This window comes from Ctenocephalides felis, unplaced genomic scaffold, assembly GCF_003426905.1.
Source record: "Ctenocephalides felis isolate EL2017-DRISC unplaced genomic scaffold, ASM342690v1 CF-g0.4_SCAFFOLD_03570, whole genome shotgun sequence".
NCBI lineage: Eukaryota > Metazoa > Arthropoda > Insecta > Siphonaptera > Pulicidae > Ctenocephalides > Ctenocephalides felis.
This window is the reverse complement of record NW_020539724.1, coordinates 15,876,047-15,898,197: the sequence shown is the minus strand read 5'-3', so window position 1 is coordinate 15,898,197 and position 22,151 is coordinate 15,876,047. Positions and strand designations below refer to the sequence as shown.

The following is a 22,151-nucleotide window of genomic DNA, read 5'->3' as shown; positions in this document are numbered from 1 at the left end:
TAATTCTAATTATCTAATTTTTATACATTTTGATTTTACATACATATCTTATTAGTACAATTCATAATTCTATTATTATTCCAACTTAACTAGTTAATATTTTTTTAAATTCTAATCCCGCCACTTATTTAAGAGATATCCATATATCTATATAATATTACAATCATTTATGAATTATTCTTTTATTACTCTACCATGAATTTGATACGAAAATTTGTTCCCATGAGGGATGAAACCGAAACTTTGCAACAAATGAAAATTATAATATGCATTGAAATTTTTGTCAGAATGTGAACGTATATAAAGTAGAGCGAGACACAAAGGTCCAATTTGTTTTCGAGCAATTATATTATGAAAATCAAACCAATTTTATAACAACAAATATATGTAATATTTTCAGAGTTCCCTTCTCCTTATTAGGTTGCCTTCTAGAAACATCATAAAAAATTTTTATAAATGACCAGTTTATAGACCACATCATTCGGATATCAAAATATAAAAGTTATAATTAATGCTGTCCCCAATGAGCCCCTAATGTTTTCTTGTTTCAACAGCAAACTTTTAATCTAATTTAAGATTTAGGACTCTGTGATTTCTCATACAAAATGGTACCATATACTGTCAAAATGCCATGTGGTTGCTGCGCAGCCGAGGTTGTGATCGAACCCGTGACTAGCAATTGTTAGAGGACTTCCATTGCTTTTATTCTATTGTAATTATTATATTTTATTATTTGGTACTAAAAGTTACTTCACTTTTTTGAGAAGTTTTTTTTTCTCATTTTTTAGATATTATCTTTGTTTTCCGATTTCTTTATATCGAAGATATTTCCATGTTCTACTCCATATTCCATGATTCTATAGATTCATACATTCGTAAGAATAATACATTTTATTAATGAATTAAAAATTTGCGAAGACTTGTGATGTTACCGAGTTAAATAATAAAATAATTCAAATCATTATTCTGATGCTAACAAAGCAGATATAATTGCGTCTATCACAGATCATAATAAAACTTCTAAAATAATTTTACTTACATTATTACATACTTATTGTATTATATGTGTATTATAAGTCTCTCTTTCAATTAACTCAGGTTGTTAAGTTTGACCTTTATATAATTTTTGTATTTGTATTTCTTGCGAGTTATTATTACAATAATGATTTGTCACTAAGTTCTAATTGAAGAAAATATATTTATTGATTATTTATTACATAAATTGTTACGCAGACTTTAGTTTTAAAAGTGAGAAAAATAAGCAACGATCCGGTGTAAAAGCTCAATGCCATGAAAATACGTCTGAACACTTACATTATATTATAATATTTGGAAAAGATTTTTAATAATGTCATGCTGAACTTTATTATACAGTTTATCATATATGAAACTATACTGTATAATTTTTTAATTTTTTTGGTTTATATATATAATTTTGAGTTGACCATTTTTGGTTTGAAATATTACAATAATTTATGAATTATTCGTTTATTACCCTGCCATGAGGAATGAAATGAAAACTTTGCAATAAATGAAAATTATCTCATGTATTGAAATTTTTGTTAGAACGTGAACGTATATAAGGTAGGGCGGGGCACAACGATCCAATTTGTCTCTGAGCAAATATATTATGTAAACCAAACCAATTATATATCCCCTCACAACAAAAAACACATATCAAACAAACAACTATCTGACTATGTTCAGTATAACACCCAGCTAATTAATTTCATCTTTGTAGAAATGTGTTTTCATTGGTTGTTTAAAAAAATTGTAACCTGGTTCTTTAAAAAAATTCTAACGCGGGGTCAAATATTCTACACCTTCTTTTATTTTTACATCTTTGCTAGAGTAAAGGTTTAGTTAGTCCTTTTTACCCACGTGTAAGCTTTTATAGAGATTATATAAAAAAGCTGTTGGATCTAACTTAAAGTTAACATTACATATTATAAAATAATTTATTAACGTATACTTAAAAATTATATTAAGGTCTCATAAACTAAACAACAGTGCTCACAACCAAAAAACTAACAACCAAAGAAATTACTTTTGTTATTGATTTTCAAACTTTGCCATTTGTCTTCAGATAGAGACATCGTAAAAATCAAGTTGATGGCTGGTTAGGTTATACATCTATTTCCCTCTACTTTCAAATATTGTTTTTAAGAAATTTCTAACTTTAATCGGTTTTGAGACATTGGTGATGTTATATTACATTACGATTAGTAATATCTAATAATAATCTCATCATAGGATCAAGAAAAGAGATAAACTACTAGGTTGCCTTCTAATAATTCTAGTTTGAGGGAATACCATCCCAACTAACGATAACAATGGTTCTGAATGCTCATCTTATTGTGCAAATGCTGAAAATGATTTTTCTCAAAATTACGCAAATTTGTAATTTAACTTTGGGATGGTTGCCTGAAAATCATATATTATATGACTATAATGAATTACCTATGGCTTCTTTATTGTTTTGTTTTTTTAAAGAATTTCGGATACAAAACTACCTATCCAGAAATAGTAATATTTTTATATTTTCGAAGATGTTGTTTTAATTTGTAAGTCTCACGTTTTTTATTTTTATAATTTTTGAACATTTTGAACATAATTATTGTAATAGATTTATTAATTTAGACAGATGTAATTTTTTAAACAGATAGGTGTAATTTTCTATCCTCTAGTAATTGTTTTATAGTTTTCAATGCGATTGCAATACTAATCGATTCCACAACCTCATCATCTTTCTCAATGCTGATGCCAATAATTTTATTGTGCATGTTATTGCTTTTATCAGAAATAATCTGTTGAATTATGAAATCATAAGTTGATGGGCTTATGATTGATCTCAAACCTTTGCACTACAAACAGCAATTTTCTCCAATGTCTATTATTTCAACTTCAATGCCGCAATATTATGCACATTAATTCTGGTTTGTCTATTTATAATATGATTGTTGTAATTTTTTATCAGGTTTATCACGTAATACGAGTAATTGTAGTAGGTTAATGATGCACTTGAGATAAAATCCATAACATGATTGAGTGGAAAATATTTCATTAATCCAATATAGAAGTTAATAAAAACTTGCATTTAATCGTAATGATTAAACTATAAATAAAATTAAAATAAATTGAATTTTTAAGTAAACGAACAAATTTTATTTTATTTAATTTTTTATCATAATACGTTCCGTAGAAAATGTATTAAAACTGTTATTACTCCATTATTTGTAAACTCAAAAATATATAAAAAGTAGAGTAACAATTGAAATGTAGTTCCTTCCCTATACATATTCGAAATACAAATATGTAGTTCAATATGCATACATGTAATATTAACATAAATGGTATATAAAAATTTATAATCGAACAAATATTTATAAGAAGTTGATTAAAACTATAAATTAATCAAATCAATCAAATATAATGGACTGTATAAAGACGTCAATAAATTTTCTTAAACTAAATACGTAGTGAAAATATACTAATCTTTCATTTTCAGTTTTGAATTTTTGATAATTTATTTTCGGTATAAATTGAAATACAAAGATTCGACTTGAATCTATTTTTCATTTATTTTTCAAGAACTGTTACGATCTTCTTCTCACATATTAGATTTTTTTTGAATAACTATTTTTGCTTATATTTTATTTATCAATTATTATTTTGCTTATATTTTTTGTTCATAATATTTGTTTATGCAAAATACTTGCAATCCATGTCCGAATACTAAGACAAATGAGGTTTGTTTTAAATTTTGTACATCTATTATTTTAAATCCTATACATCTTTATCGTTTCGTTTTAAGTTTTAAATGCATAACATATATTAATAGATGTGTAATTACTATATATTATATGTATAGATAAAATTATACAATAATATTAAATTGCTATTAAACATGGTTGAATTCACCAAAATTTCGTTAAAATTTTATGTGTTTTGATAATTTTAAAAATGTAGTGAACAAGCGAACATACACATATGTTACTCCAATATTAGAGTTAAGGTGGAATTCTAGTATAGAAATTCAGAAAAATCGTGTTATCTTTTTCATATTTTCAAAGTTTGCATATTTAAAAATATGTATACGAGAAGATTTTTAAAAATATAAATTATTTTCGGAGATACTGCTGTTTGATCATGATAATAATATTCTGTTTCCTTCCTTTTGCAAAACTTTAAACGCGTTTTTCTCAAAACTGATTTTTTCAATACGATGCCCAGAATTTCTCGGGTTCTACTGGACCGATTTACTTGAAATTTCCAAAGAATCTTCTTTATAGACTTCTTTCAGGCATATACTAACCATATCTCAAAATTTTGATTTTTACTATATTTTTAAAAAAACGAAAAACTGAAAAATTGACTCACATAAAGAAAATCTAGCAAAGTTTTAGACTAAAAATCGATAGTTCCACCTACTGATCTGTAGGTTTCAAATAAATGTTTCCTCTGAGATCTCTTCTTAAAGAGCTTTCTTAGCTTACTAAGAAATTTAGCAAGTTTATTTCTGGCAAGTCTCTAATTAAGATGCTACACGAACCATAACGCTAAATATTATTTTTCATCTCAAATATAAATAGCACATGGAAAAATCTTGTCTACGAATATGAATCCATTCCAACCAACCTTCCATTCATATGTAAATTTGTGAATAGAATTATGTGGTTAAATGATTAAATAATACGCGTTGAACGCAAATGCTTTTTTTGGTTTTATTTTCAGTATAAAACCTGTTTCTATTATTTTAAGTTGAATCAATTTAAACATGTAATGAGTTCAAGGAGATAGAAGAAAAAACTTGATTTAGCGGTACATCTATAGGCGTCTCGCAAATCATTTGCAAACACTGTAACACTTCTTTAATATGGAGACCGAGCAAATACTCTTGCTGAGATAAATAGACACAGAATCATATGCAACTAGTTGTAACAACTTATTATTGCTGAAGTAATAATAGGAATAATAGGAATAAAGGCGAAAGTTTATAAATACCCAGATGAAATTGTCTAATTTCTTTATAGGGTAGAGCCTAGGAGCTTTATGGGGGCCATTAATCCATACGTTTCGGCTATAATCCTAGCCTTCATTCAGTGGAAACTAAAAATAAAATTTAGAAATAAATCAATTGACTTGAAAAAAAAATTATAAATAGTAAAAAATACTTACAATTAGTTAATCTTAGGGTTAAACCAGAAAATTCAATCATCCATGGCATCAGGATATGGTAATGCACTACACTTTCTAATATGAACATTAAATTTGTAATTAAATAATATTTCACAAAATACTATCTTAAAAAATCACAAATACATCGTGTGTAATATATGTGCTGTTCGTAAACTGGTTGAAGACATAATGGAGAAAAGATTTTTTTTTTTAATTTTTTTACCAAGATTCTACACATATGTGAGACAAAATGCGAATCCTTTGCGCACATTTTTATTGTTATGTGAGAAATTTAGAAATACTATATAAATGAAATACTATATATATATATATATATATATATATATATATATATATGTAGTAATTTAATATAACTATCAAGATATATATTTATTATAGTAATTTATCATAAAAGGTAAACAATTGTTTGTACAGTAGTTGCCAACCTTGATGGAAGTATAATTATATGTTATGATTCAGGTCACAGTAATTAATTTGTATCGTATCAACAAATGCGGCAAATAGACGTGCTTACTTTCAAACAAAACATTTTCAAACTCAGGTTTGTTTACGAACCACTCACGTTTTAATTATCATCACTTTTAAGTAATCGTAAAAAATACTTAAACCGAATGTAATTCTTTTGTAATTTAATCTTTAAAGATATATTCGTTTAGAAAAACAGTCTTTATAGGAGTAGAAATAGTCGTTTTTTATGCATACATTTTTTGCATTAGTTTTACTAATGAGTTTTGGATGTAGCTTGATAAATACAAGGTTCAATGCTTTTTCTTACTCCATAATCATATGACATCATGGTTTATTTTATTGTATTTTTATATATCGTATAATGTAATATACAAATACATATTCAGATCTGGCTCTTGTTTATTCAATGCCCGGATGCAGAAATAAATTTAAATGGCCTAAAAATAATATGATGTAATATTAATATCAAATGAGTCTATTTTAAACAATTTGTATTTTTTTTCTTAAATTTTATTGGTTTCCGCTTTATGCGAGCTATTCCCGCCACTAATTTGTAATTAATATTTATTATTTCAATATTTAAATAAGGATCAACAAGAACATGTAAATTTTATAATTAATAAGTAGATTTTTGAAATAATTACTATTTGCTAAAGGTACCTACTTATTCATTAAATATATCAAAAGGTATTTATAAAGTTTGTGCATACTATTTTCTATGGTATGAGGTTAAGATAAAATAAACTTTTCTTTGAGAAATAACGATGAGAAAACTCTTAATAATTATTACTTTTTAAGGATAAATTCAAATTGAATTTTAGTTAGTTAATTGATCAATAAAATTAAAAATCACATATCAAAAGTCACAATTTAAAAAATATATAATACAATCACTAAAAATTATGGATAACATAAAAATTCTACTTGTAAGGAGTTAAAACCGGAATCATTTTTCTTACGACTTTAGTTGAGAGGTAAATAACCACGTACAGTTTTTTGCTTAATGATTTTTTGCAATTTGTAATCTTCAGCCATCCAATCAGTAATAAATCTTAGCGGAAATATTGAAATACTTTCTGGTAAACTTTTTTGTTTTATGATTTCTATAGTCTTATGTAAACTAAACTGGTTATCAGTCAGACTGAAAGCGATTTTGTGTTTTTTCAATTCTTAGATACATTATAAACTTAGAGGCCTTTAGCTCCAGGGAACAGAAAAATACCGCCAATTTTGATTGTGAAAACATTTGATAGTTGCGATATTATTTCATTTCTCTCAAATGTCTCTATTATACAGCATGACAATAAACTTGTTCCATATAAATACAAAGGGAAAAAGAATTTGTTCTACTGAATTTCACTAGTATAACATCAAATTTTATATGAGGTGTTAATCCTTCGGGAGTGAAAATTTTATGGATACTACTCTATTTTTTCAAACTGGCTGATCTATACTCAACAAATTATTTAACCTATACTAGTTTCTATAAATACTTTTGACAACGTATATCTAATGTTAATTTTTGACCGCCAAATGGCATTTTTTTTACTTTTTTTTTACTAGATCTCCGAAACCGCTAGACCTGCCTTCATGAAAATTTAATCAGTTGTTCATCTTGTCAATACAAGTAAAATATTTTTTGAATTATTGAAATCGGACGCTGCGTTCTCTTAAAGACTGAGTTACCATTTTTGGCACTTTTTGCCCCGTATCTTCGGAGCGGCTAGACCTGCCTCCGTCAAAAACTAATCAGCACGTCTCCTTATCACGAATCGAATGTTTTTTGAATTATTCAAATCGGAAATCGTCGACAAAAATTTATATCCGCACACACACACACACACGCGCACACACACACATACATCCATTTTTTCTAAGGTATGCCAAAATGTTCAGAAATCTTTGAAACGTAAAGATATATAAAAATTTTCATTTTCGATTTTTTTGCGATTACTACAACTCACCCTACGGAAAGTTAATAAAAATATTGTTTTTTTTTTAAGAAAAATATGTAATTCGTAGCATCAGAAAGCATTTGATTTGTGATCGCAATATGGTTAAGTATTATATGGTTATAGTATTTCTGGATACTAAAGATACAAAATAGTTGCAAAATAGTGATCTTCTAACAAAAAAATGCTGTAGACTGAACAGCATCAGCTCAGAGATGTAACATTGAGCTTTACAAAATTGCTGCCAAATGTTCATAATTAAACATTTAATAAATGTAGAAAATTAACTTTAAATATTTAATAATAAACGTTAGTACAGATTTATTTAAAAAATCGATACATATAGGGAGAAATATTTATGGCTCAAGGGGTTGTTGACATACACCGTCCAAAAGTTTGGGAACCTATGGTCTAGTTTAATAGATTTTTGTCGGTATTTACTAAAAGTGCTATTAAATTTTATAATAACGATCCGTTTTCGTTTGTAATTGCTGCGTGTCAAATCACAATATGATAAATTCGTATGACGAATGTTTATATAACAATGCATATAGGCGCGTTCTTGGCGTTTAATTTCACGCTCTTTGGTTAAACCGCTTCGTGACGATTTCAGTTTAGTTTTATTTCGAAATATTAACAAGAGACATAAAACTTTATGATATGAATTAATTAGGACATAATTCTTTAATTAATTATCATAAAGAGTATGTTTAACATTTTATGGATGTTATAATGGCTTATATTATCAAGGTGATAATTTTCGCTTAAAAAATATTAAACTTTATTTCTTTTGCATGATACACAGTACACACACACACACACACTTATATATATATATATATATATATATATATGTATATATATATTTTGTAGAGTTTCGAACAAGAATCCAAAAATAATACAAAATAAAAAACAAGAAAAGTTTTTAAAAAAACAATTTCTTTATTTAATTATTTGTTTTACTGTCGACGTTTCGGAACTAGGTACGTTCCATCTTCAGGACATCTGTCAAGAAACATGATCTTGATGAGATTTTAGCAAACAATATGTTTAGGAAAAGAAAATAGATTTTTCTTAAATAATGAATTAATTGCAAAAATAAAATATAATAATGTACAGCAATATGATAATATGTTCAAAATGAAAATGATAAAAATGATAAAAATAAATGAGTGGATTATCAGGATTATTCCGAAACGTCGACAATAAACAAATAATTAAATAAAGAAATTGTTTTTTTAAAAACTTTTCTTGTTTTTTATTTTGTATTATTTTTGGATTCTTGTTCGAAACTCTACAAAATATACACAAATCCAAGACTCTACCATTCAGTATATATATATATATATATATATATATATATATATATATATATATATATGTATGGTCTATGAATCAGAGTTTAATGTGTATTTTATTAGTGCTAGATATTTTGATGCCATGTTTAAAAATGCATTCATCAAGAAATAAATATATTAGAACATTAGAGTACTAATACATCTTCAAAATTTGATACACAAAATAGATAATTTTGCCAATTCACATATTTGCTAATTCATCATTGTATAAACGTGATTTTTTTGCTAAAATTGGTAGCCTGGTCCTTTTTACCCCATAGGCGGCGCAAATTGGGACGGCCAATGGGGGGCAAACATGTCCAATATCTTATTTTGATTTTAAGGGGATTTTACAAAATAATCGGTACATTATTCAACCAATAGATTTTATGGATGCATTTTTTAATACTGTAAATAACCTCGATCTGGTATTTCAGAATAACTACTAATTTAATTTATATTTTGTATTTGTTATTTTTTATTTTTTACATCTTTGCTCGTTGGTCCTTTGTACTCCATTCAGGTGTAAGCTTTTATAGAAGTGTTGTAATAAAAATTAACAAAACATCTTATAAAACAATGAAATAACGTATACTTGAAAATTATATCAAAGTATCGTAAACTAAACAAGAGTGCTTACAACCAATAAAATCAACGAAAGAAAATACTTTTGTTATTGGTTTTCAAACATTGTCGTTTATCCCCTGATAGCATCATTGTAAGAATCAAGGTGATAGTTGTTCATACATCTTTTACCTTCTACTTTCAAATATTGTTGTTAAAAAAATTAACTTTACTGATTTTTAAGATATTGGTAGTGGAGCTTTTTACCTGCGGTCCTTTAAGCTCCTCTTCACCTTATACATAGTTGATTATAAATACTTGGGTTATGAGTATGTAAAGGAGGATGCATTATTGATGTCATAGTTTTGAAAAGGACAAATAATTAATTAAATTGGTCTAGAAGCACTTGACTTAAAATATTGATTTATTAATAATTTTTCAACAATTTCCATTCAGTGTCTTTGAATGAACTCAAATATAATACAAATTGCTATGCAATTACTATAAAATTCATATTGATTCAAACGGATTATGAAGAGCTAATACTGACGTAAATAAATCTGTATCCATCTCTCAATCCATCATCACTAAAACGTGATGATTAGTTCTTTCATTTGACTAAGCTTACATAATTTTTGTTTAAATGAAAGAAAGGTTAATGAGTTTTTTTATAAAATCGCCAAAGAAAACCTTTTTATATGTGATATAACAAGCAACACATAGATCAATTAACTAAAGATGTTAATATCAAACGATTTCATAATTGTTTCTATGCAAGTACATTATTCGTAGCCTTGAGACAATTCCTCACTATTTTTTGCGTACTGGAATGAACATGCATAAACTAGATACAGTCTGTGTATATAAATATGATTTTATCGTTTATTTATCTTAAACACTCGCCTTTTAATATGCGGATGTTGAGGCGATAACTGAAATAGATTTCTTTGGGAACTTTTTGTCTATAATAAAATTCACCAAGACGCAGATTCGGTTTGTTGATGTTTGATTTTGAGTTTTTATTTGAGATAAATTCACTGGAGTTTGTGTCATTAGTACACTGGTAATACATTCCTAGAATAGAAAAAATATTCCATTTCTTTAGTTCTTCATAAAAAATGCAATGTAGTATCCCATTACATTCTGCCGTGAAATAGACCAATAGTCCAAAAGTCTATGTTAGCTGCTTTTTTCATATAAAATGGTACTAAACATTTTATTGTTTTATATAAGAACTTGGCGTGGATGCTATAGCAATTATCGTTTTTAATGTTCAAATTTGATGATCTGACATCCCTTATAAATGGCGTGTAATCAAATTTTGGATACCACAGCCTTCTTGTATTTTTTAGAAAATAGTTTAAGATTTATACTTAATTGCATCACCAATTTTCATAGGAGCAAAAATTAGTCAGAAAATCCTATAAATTGGTAAATTTATGTTCATGTTTGTTTATATATAAGTAAACCGTTGCTAAATTTCTAAAATAAAAGTAAAAAATTTATGGATACAAATTAAAAAGTAGCTAAGTTTCAATTTTTATTGGTTAAGTCGAAGGCAAAGTCTTACTCACACCTGCTTTTACACTTTACTCAAAATAAATTTACAAAGAGATATTGTTGACCCAAAAACTTCTGATCATGTGCACTATACTATAATAGAGTCTTTTTGGAAGATTTGTTTTGAAAAATTGATATGTACTATATAATTTTGTTAAATTTATTGAATTTATTTATAAAGAGGAAAAGTAAACATGATCAGAAGTTTTTGGGTCAACAATACCTCTTTGTAAATTTATTTGGAGTAAAGTGTAAAAAGTATGTGTGAGTAGCACATAGTCTTCGACTTAATCAATAAGAATTGAAATTTAGCAACTTTTTAAATTTTATCTATAACTTTTTCGCAACTATTATTTTAACATTTTAGCAAGGGTTTATTTATATACATACACAAAACCAAATATATTTGTACTAATTTTGGTTAAAGAGGAATCATAAAGACAACATAAAATTAGGTGATTGGATTTTTTGACATAATTAGCTTCTCTTGAAAAGATTTAATTTAGTGTTTTTTTGAATCTTGTACATGGTGAATAAAATGATAATATTTGCAATGAGACTTCTCAAAAATTCGAAAAATATTAAAAAATCAAGTTTAAAAATAAATATACATTTCAGCCTGATTATCCTAATCTACAATATAATGTTATAAGTCATTTAATCTTGTGCTTGCACATATATTGAAACTATGCAAATATCATTTGGGACTTATCGTTTTAAAATACTCTATTATTTCTACTCTTGAATGAATACAAACGTGATAAAATTTATAAAACAAAAACTGTGCTTCAAAGATAATACTCAAAAAATGTCTTCCAACAACTATCCAGCTCCCAATGTGGTGCCAACAAAAAACGGAACAAATAAAGCACCAGTGTGCGAGTCCAGCAAAGTTTTGGATCTCAAAACCGCCACCAGAGATGAATTAGCCAGTAAAGTCTGTGAACTCCAAAACACCTTGGCCAAAAAAGATTCTGAAATAATCCATCTTAGAAATGAAATTGATAAATTTCGCCAAGTTGTTAAACGACTTACCGAAGCAACTTTGGAACGTCGAGGAGTTAAGGCGGTTCATCCTTCAGGAGCTTGTGTTCTTCAGCAGTTGCAGGAGGCTCTGCAGCCGGAGGATAAAGATATTTCGGTCACCAGTTTGGGTAATACCATTACTGAAATACAGAATGCTGAGAGGAATTTGGATCATAGGCCAGGGGTGCATATTGAGGCATCAGGACGTATAAAAAGGCAGGCTATTAGTGCCGAGCCTATTAGTGAAAGCATCAAATGGAAGACTATTGTTAGAATACCCAAAAGTGCAGAGTAAGTGGATAAATTGACATATGTCTTATTAAATGTGTCCGTGTGTTTTAAATTCTTTAAAAAAATACATCCTAAATAAGCAATATTGGCGTACCACATGTATAATTATATTACATTCTATGATAGCAAAAATTGCAATAGAATCAATGCATAAAACAATATACGAAATTATTTTGGCTCAAGGAATTTTTACTCCTAATACAAACTTTTAAAATAGTGTCTTAAAGTATGAACAAAATAGCATTGGTATAAAATTTAATAGACAAGTATTCAAATATTTCCTGATTTTCTCCGGCTACATTTGGAAATAGAACCTAGATATCTTATGTATGGTTTATTGTATTAATTTTTTTTGCATTTTATAAATTTTTTTATTTTTTTCTATTAAAGTAATGATATATCGAAAATTAGAGTATAACTTTCTCTTTTTCTTTCTTGATTAGCATATTATTTTCTTGAAAATCAAGAAAGACGAGTTAAAGGTTAGACACTTTACTATAGTTTCTTCTCTTTGAGACGATTTATTCTAATGTTTTGAACAAAAACCTCACACATTTTTATCACATAAAAGAGATTATTCGAGTTAATTTATCGTGATAATTAAATAAATACAAAGTGAGATATTTTGTTGATTTATAATTAAGCATTATCCACTAGGAACTTATAATTACTATTGGATGAACATTTTGAATTTCATATAAGTTGGTTACTATGCCCATTTCTATGTAGTATAATTATTATATGCAATATAGCTCAGGCCTTCAATCGACAAAATAAAATGCCTTAAATTTTGTGTATCGGTTGTTATTTTCCTTAAATCTTCCATTACTCAAGTTGACAAATATATAGTAAAACGATCATATTCTGAGTAAAAAATTCCGTTTGACTACTTTTCCAATAGCTTTTAAGTATAGTTCAATATTATTTATGTAAATTCTGTTGTAAAATTTGTCTTGTATTTGATATACTATTAGCACTCCGAGTTTATGACCAGGTGTTGAATGTTTTCAGAAATATATTCTGCTTATGTTTTCATTTCATAAGTAAAAATATTGTATGGAGTCGACATGTATTACTTTGCATTCGAAGAAATTAGCATTTGTTAATGTTATTTCATTTCTTAAAATGGGAGTTACATAAATACAGTTTTGAAAAGTCATGGAGCTTCTAACATTAGCTTAATTAAATATATAATTAAGTTAAAAGTAAATTAAGAAAATAATGAAATAGTTATTATTTATTAACTACCATCAGCGACCAAAATAGTAACAATGAAAATAATTAATCACTCATCTATGTTGTGATGAATTTCAAATTTTGATGCAATAAAAACAATTTATGGAGAGATTTTCCATATAAAATTATTATTAACACCTACAATATCTACACTTTATTCATATTAATTAATATTTTTAATTAATATTAAAATGTATATATATATATATATATTTAATTTAAAATAAAATGTAGAAATTGTAATTGTGAATTTGATCATAATAGATTTTTATGAAGAATCTCTCCAAAAATTGATAATGTCATTTTGATAAAAAAAATATGTATTAACAGTTTGAATTGAGACTACATAATTCAGATAATACTTTTTTACTTAAATTGAATTACTAGAATGTTCATTTAGTACTTGATAATAGCCGAACAGCCTTACTTAAGTTGTTTTTTTCTCATTCTTTTTTTTACTAGCAATAATTAATTATTATATTGACCTTATAATACCCTCATTCATTATATGATTTATACTAAGGGTCTAAATTTGTAAATTCCTTGCTTCAAAACTAGAAACATTTGAACCACCAATATATTATTGAAGATGTCTAAAATTTACCCTTTGGCTTTAGTAATATATAGCTGAATCTACAAAATAAACTTTTGTAGTTTTATTTATTTATTTATTTATTTATTTTACGCCAATCGGCTATTAATGAATAATAAATTATGTCCTTGCACTTCATAAATCACCCAAGAATATTCCCTAATTGGTCTAATCTACTTGAATTTGTCTAATTAACTGCTCTGATATGATATTTGATTTGTTCCATTTTTCTTCCAGATCTCGCGATATCATCAAGTCTGCTATATTGGACAATGACTTCATGAAGAATTTGGAAATGACCCAAATTCGGGAGCTGGTGGATTGCATGTACCCTGTCACTTATGAAGCTGGAAGTGTCATCATCAAGGAAGGAGATGTCGGCAGCATCGTTTATGTTATGGAAGGTAGGAATTTTATATTTTTTTATTTCAAAAGCACACATTATATATAATATATATATATATATATATATATATATATATAAAGAAATAATGTGTGAGTGTATTTATATAACTTCCTAACAATATTCTGAGATTGTGGTAAAACATATTGAGGGTCTAATTCTCCGCTAGAATATACCCTAACATAGCGTTAGCGTTATTATGGCAACGCTATGTTACGCTGCTTTCTTGGCACTAAAAACTGTCAAAATATATACTGACAGTTACACAACTGACAATATACATTTGCTGTGCGATCAGGCGTTTCACAAATAAAACCTAACTTCATATATGTGTTATAAGTGCGTATACATTGTTCATGCGTATTCTAGGTTTTGACAAAAAATCACGAAATATCACGTGGACGAGGTAGGGATCTAGTGAGATATCACGTCCAGTAAACACCGAGCGACACAGAGCGGCAATAGCAATCTGAAATCCACATAGATTCCACATACATGTCACATCGCTGAAGGCAAGCTTGTGGATTTCAGGTTGCTACCGCCGCTCAAATCACACGGTGTTTACTGGGCTGTATTTATTTTTTGTCTGATTTTTTTTCAAATAATCCAAACATTTTCAAAAAAATCAAAAAGTTTACAAGATTTTCTCTAACTGAAAATACACGTCATGTTGAGTGGGGACGAGGGTTTATTTTGAATATCACCAAGAGGGAGTTTAAAAATCCTTATAAAATAGATTACGTGATTCATTGAAGCTCCCTCAGGTTTTATAACTAAAACGCTTGACTGTACAAAAAGTACCTAGCAGTTTGAAAGTTTTTACTACCAAGAAAGCAGCATAACATAGCGTTACCATAACAACGCTATGTTACAGTCTATTTTACCTTTAATGGAGAATTAGCTCTTTAGTCTATGTCATACATTTACATATTTGTTTGTTCGACGTTGACACTTATATTTACAAAATTGATTAGAAACTGAAAAAAATAACTCAATGAATAAATAATAAAAAAATATATAAAAATAACATTATTATATTACTACTATCGTAAAATGATTTGAGGGATCATAAGTGGTAATCGTAATTCTTCCTTGAATCGAGTTGGAGTTTAACTCAGCTCATAGATTTGCCATAGGGCAGAACTACCCATTTATGTGGTAATGAAATATATCTTGTTTTATTTAGATTTTTCATTGCGAATAAATATAATTTTCTATGAATATATATTACATTTCCAATAATTTTTCAAAATATAAATAGGTGTACTAGTATTATTTGTCTTGAAACTCGCCGGGCGAACATGCAAGCAGAAATACTTACACGGAGTCGTAAGATATAACTACTAGACGCTTGATGCATATGATATTCATATGATATCGTGGCTCGGTTCTTTATTTGATTGATTTTTTTTATTAAATAAGGATGAATAAATTTAGTACTAATTATCTAATTTATTTAATTTCGATATTAGTGAATCTCTGTTACCATATCTGTTTGCTTCATTGTTAGCTTGTCAATGGAACCAATTCCAATCACTATCTCCTTTTCTTTAGACAAAAATTATAGATTACACTTTTTGGCTATTATTTATTGCATTTATTGTTATCTTTAAAAATCGAAAAAGTTTATTACTTTTCTGTAAAGGTAATTGCTTCTAAACTAATGCATTCTTCATTGAAAAGCAATTGCAGTAATCATGCCTAGATAGCATGTGTAGCTTTTTTGGTTTGCAAAGCTGCCTATTTTATTTTATTTATTTAATAATAATTATTATTAAGTAAATAATAAATGAAGTCTCAATTTTTGTTTTGTTTAGCATGTGTAGCTTTTTTGGTTTGCAAAGCTGCCTATTTTATTTTATTTATTTAATAATAATTATTATTAAGTAAATAATAAATGAAGTCTCAATTTTTCTTAATTTATCTATTTAAATCATGAAAATTATTGTGAAAATTGTTTTATGACGAAAACTAAAATTGGCAAAATAACCAGAAAAACAATCGAGTACTCTGTTACTAAAATCGCAAATTTTATTTTCCTGGTTTGCATAGATATCAAATTTAATGATTTTGGTTTTCTAAGAAAGCGGAAATAGACTTACATATAAAATCGATTTAACTATCTGGTAGAAAAATAGTTAGTCATTTAACAATCCATGCTCTATAAAAAGTAAATGATTTAAACATGCTATATGGTTCGTATTGCATGCTCTAGAAAATATTACTTTATTATTATGTAGACATGATAATGCGTGAGATTTATTGTTATTTTTCATTCTTTCTGGTATTGAATCCCCTGTTTTTAGAATTTGAGATCAGTATTTTATATATATTTGAAGTTTCAATAGGGGGAAGTCTCCTAGTGGCGGACACCTAAGGTTATTTATAAAAAATCAAAATATTTTACGAAATATTTATTAAATTATGATTTATGTTATATAATAAAGTTAGAAATCAAATTAAATTAACAAAACCGCAATATTTGCTAAAAAATAATTAGTACTATCAATTAAACTTTGGTATAAAAAAATATGAGTTTAAACTGTGGCACCTAGTACCGGACATTTCAAAATAACCTGCATTGATCACATATGTTGCCATCTTCACACTTTGGAATATTTGCACATGTGTCTTTGACGAATATTCTTAAATATTGCAAAAAAAAATCACTATTTATCCACCCTTTTTTTGGCTGGGCCACACCGATGCTCTCAGCTGGAGCATTCATCATAATATTTTCATTCTTTGACTAGAAAATACGAGCAATGGGGGTATGTAGTCACCGTTAGCACTCATACAATATCAATATGTTTATTGTCCGGCACTAAGTGACAACTTACGATTCTTTCTCTTGAATCCTATCTCAAAATTAGTATACTTTGGAACCAGTCTCCCCTATAACACCCATATGATAAATATGTTATACTGTTTATTTTGGGTTAATATAAAAAATATGAATATAGAAACATCATGCCACCGACTTTGAATAACCATGTTTTATTAATAAAATATTGTAGAACGACTTTCAGTGATACTTTTAAATATCCCATTAGTTTATTATAATTGTCTTTTAACCGGTCATTAATAATATTTTTATCAAATTATATTACCATCTTCTTATTTTTCCATTCATAAATTTGCATACGTCATACTTACCTACTTGCGTATGAATCTCACATAAAAATAAGCATAATGTTATTTATGGTTTCTTATGAATAATATGTTTTCTATCTTCTGACATATTATTGAATTTATTATTGAGATGCAGATGCAGCTGAGTCTCATAATAATTGCCATTCCGATTTAGTTACGATCTTATCAATCCAAATGACTCATGGAATATGTGTCATGATATAAGGAATACTAATTTGAATTGTGTTATTTGATCCGAGACAGAGTTGAAAATTCATTTAGCGATGGAAAATGATAATTGATAATTGATTTATCAGAGATTTATGTTCTTAGAATTTGAGCAAGGCACTGGTGACTATTTAGTTTAGTCCAGGGATTTCCAAAGTGGTCCATCTGGACCCTCAGTGGTCCATGACAACTTTCAAGAGGTCCATTGTGGATCACAACACACCTTATTATCTATTTTATTACAAATAGAAATTTAAAAAAATCGATATCGGTTAAGTAGGGGGTCCATGGCAGCGTAAGGGGTCCGCGACACAAACAAGTTTGGGAACCTATGGTTTAGTCCATTGATTCGATAAAGCCATTTTAATCAAGACTTGGAGTAGGCATATTTTGCTCCTTTTAGTTTTCAAAGATTGTAAAATTTTATTTTCCTGTTGACCTGTTTATTACTTGTTTTTAAAATATATACTTAAAGATATGTATATAAATATACTTTATGTATTTATACCTTTACACACACACATACAATATACTTCACACTTCACAAACAATATAAATTTTTTTTTCAGACTTTTATTTGTTGTTGTTTTCATTAAAAGTTAGTTATTGGTTAGTTAAAGAAGTTATTGGTCCTAGTTAAAGAATACATTTTAATGCCATTAACTTGCCAGTATTTGTTTTTAAAAAAAACTTCATTAAACATTTTTTCTTATCATTAGTTGTTCCATCGCTATCCGAAGTTTTTTAGAAAAAATAAAATTACACCACTAAGAAGGGGTGTCATCCCTCCGGGATGATTAATTGACCTTGGGGTAAGATTAACCTAATTCCAAAATTTCATGAAAATTGGAGCACAGTAAAAATACAGAACAAAAACGCTCAATTGACTGAAGTATCAACTTTGTTGCAAAATTTGCTATTTTTGGGAAAATATTTTTTTAAATTTATGGTTTTGGAATATTGAGTCAGAGATGATCTATTCAACCATATTTTACTAGTTTTATGTCGATTGAACACGTTATAAACCTAAAAAAATAATCGATTCTGAACTGGATCATTGTAAGTCCTTTGTTTACCTGATAAGATAATAGATAATAATATTAGATTCTATTTTTTTAAGATTAAGTACTTCAGATGACTCTGCGAATCGATTTCAGTGCATTGCTCTATCTTTCCTCAGTTAAAAAATAAATATACCTATATGTATTACAGAGAAAATATTTGTTCTTTTATTATTTTAAATATTTATAGTACGCATAAATAAATAGAGAGCCAACGATGCATAATAGAAAACAAACAAATCGGGTTATGAATTACACAAAGTAAAGTCAATGAAATTATTTATTTATATTGAGCACCATAAATTTGAGACATAATTATGGAATGTATGTTTTAATTACATTATACATCAAAATTAAGTTGTAACTTGCAACATAGGCTATAAATTCATATCTAATGATAAAAAAATGAATTTTATAAGAAGAGAAAATTTGACCAATTTTCTCATGACCTTTTCCTCAATTCATACGACTTTCATGTTACGGATATTGTTGATTCTAAACTTTCATTCGGTAATTAACTCTGGAAGATATTTAGTCTGTCACCTCTTGAACATCATTAATATATCGCTGTCAATATTATAACGGCATAGAAAAAGTCATAAACCTGAATATTGGAGTCAATTCATTATATTTCTAGTTTATTTGAAAATATTTCCATATCTAATTGAACATGTTCTAAATAAAAAAATTGGTTCTGCTGATGTAGTATTGAATCAGTTAAAAATGTCTGCGAGGAATGAGTACTAACTAGGAATAGACAGAAACTTAATCTCAATTTGTGATATGAATATTGTTTTACATATTTTAGTTTAATCATGATGCTCTTTGATATAAATAATTTTTATACTTATTATTTTTAATTGAAACCAAATGGAATCAAGATTTCGTAATTGTATTTAGAAAATCTTATTACATAACTCGTAATTCAAAATAACTCATGAATTTATTTAAATTATGAGTTACCTTAGTCACTATATTCTTTAGATAATTTTTTCGAAATTCTAAAAATGTGACTGAACCGATTTGGCCACTTTTAGACTCGTAATATTCGTGGTCGTCCAGAAAAGATCGGAAAAATGAGAAATTATTTCAAAACTACATTCATTTTGAATTTTATATATTTTTGGCGAATGTATCTTTTAATGTAATAATTTTTTTTTTTTTTTTTATAATTTAATCACTATTTGTAGGAATATGTCAGGATGTTCATTAGACGAACTCTATCACCACATGAAAGTTTATTAAAAACGCGTTCTTTTTATGAAATATCAGATAAAATGAAGTTTATTATAATCTTTACTTGCAATATTAATTGTAAATGAATTTATTCATTATTCGCAGATTATTTAATGCTATCATTTACAATTTGATAGTAATCTCTATATAACACTTCGTGTAGATTTTATCGCAAATTAAAAATACAAAGCAAAGTATGTAATCTGAATCGATTAATATATGAAATTGCTTGTTGCTTTTTTGTTTGTAGGAAGAATTTTACTGAAATTTACAATTAACACGTATGTTTATTGTTTTTGTAAGATAATATTATTTGTAGAGAAATCACGTTTGTCATGTAAATGTTATTGTTTCCACTTTGTATTTTTTTTCATCTCTATTTATAGATTTATATAGTAAAGATATCAATATCTTTGAGTATGGTATTATTATAAACACATACAAAGTTTGCTTTTTTAATATAAAATTAGCTGTTGAAACTAAAATTTTTAATGAAAAATAGGGCAGTTTTCCAGTAAAAGTTGGAGGTAGTTTCTAATGTGACCATAATAATGCTCGATTAATATATTTTGTTTTTAATTAATTCTATTACATTACATGATAATATGATGAAATATAAGAGAGCAATGATACAGAGTAAATCTACTCATCTAATTTAATTTTTTGATGGAGTTATTTTTTCAAGATATGGATTCAAATTGTATTTTGGGGGGATTGAATATCATATTTGATTAAAGTTTTATTAACCTTAATATGTGAAATAACATATATGTGGGCCCCTAGAAAGTAACTCAACTAGTTCTAATAAATACAATTATCACTAAAAATCTCTTTATGTAGGTGAAGAGGTCCTACTGGTTCAGACAGATTGCATTTTTCTACAAATAATGGAATTATTAACGATTAATTGATTAAAGAAGAGAAAAAAGGTTCAATCAGATTTATTATTACTGAATTGTACATTATCGTTATGTATTTTCAATACAATAAATGTAGAATTTGTTCTAAATAATGAAAATTAACATTTTTATTATTCTGAAAAAGATACATACCCACTACATATCTACATTTTAAACTGAGTAGAATCTTTCATTGATAAATTGAAAGAAATTTTCAATGTCCTTGGTTTTATATTGTTGAACATTCCATTTAAATTAAATGTGGAATATATCCTAAATATCAAAAATTTATATTTTTTACTTTTCGAAGAAAATGTGTGCCTTTAATGCTTTGGTATGAAAACACTCCCATTGATTGATTAATGATTGGTCGATTTCTCTATAAATGTTTTCGAAAACAAATCTGGTTTTCGTATTTTCCAAATTCTGAAAACAGTCATCACTCTTATGTGAAAATCCATTGGGCTGTTTCTTTATAATTCAAAATTTGAAAAATGTAACAATTAATATTATAAAGTTTAAGAAAGTTTTCTTGGGGGAGAATTCCACTTACACCTATTTCAATACTTTACTTAATGAAATAATTGAATATAAAAAGTTAAGGCAACCATTTGTTTACAATTTGACTCAGTTTGAATATTTTTACGTAGTTTTAAATTAACAAAAAAAATCATTCAATCAATCAAAGTTACTGATTGACTATTAACAAGTGACGTAAAACTTTGTTTTGTTATTCATTTCTTTGCCATGCTCAGATAACATTGACTATTAATTAATTACCGCATTAACATTGTATTGACGATTTAGAAATTTGTTGCAATTCATTTCTCTGTATATTTTGGTCTATTTTATTGGTAATTTTAGAAGTCTTCTTAAAGAAAGTCATATCCATCCAATCATACCTCTTTAAAGCTTCCATTGATGATATTAGAATAAATGTGTTCGGACGTATTTTCGTTTAATTATA

The 22,151-nt window shown here is 27.1% G+C and overlaps 1 protein-coding gene across 1 annotated transcript in view; it reads left to right on the top strand.

The window, feature by feature from the left end:
• LOC113382888 (cGMP-dependent protein kinase, isozyme 2 forms cD4/T1/T3A/T3B-like) overlaps nt 1–22,151 on the top strand; it is a 97,615-nt gene that overhangs the window by 26,065 nt on the left and 49,399 nt on the right. Inside the window, exon 2 of the mRNA XM_026621136.1 lies at nt 14,463–14,629. Coding sequence (XP_026476921.1) covers nt 14,463–14,629 — 167 coding nt within the window. The remainder of the gene's footprint in view (nt 1–14,462; nt 14,630–22,151) is intronic.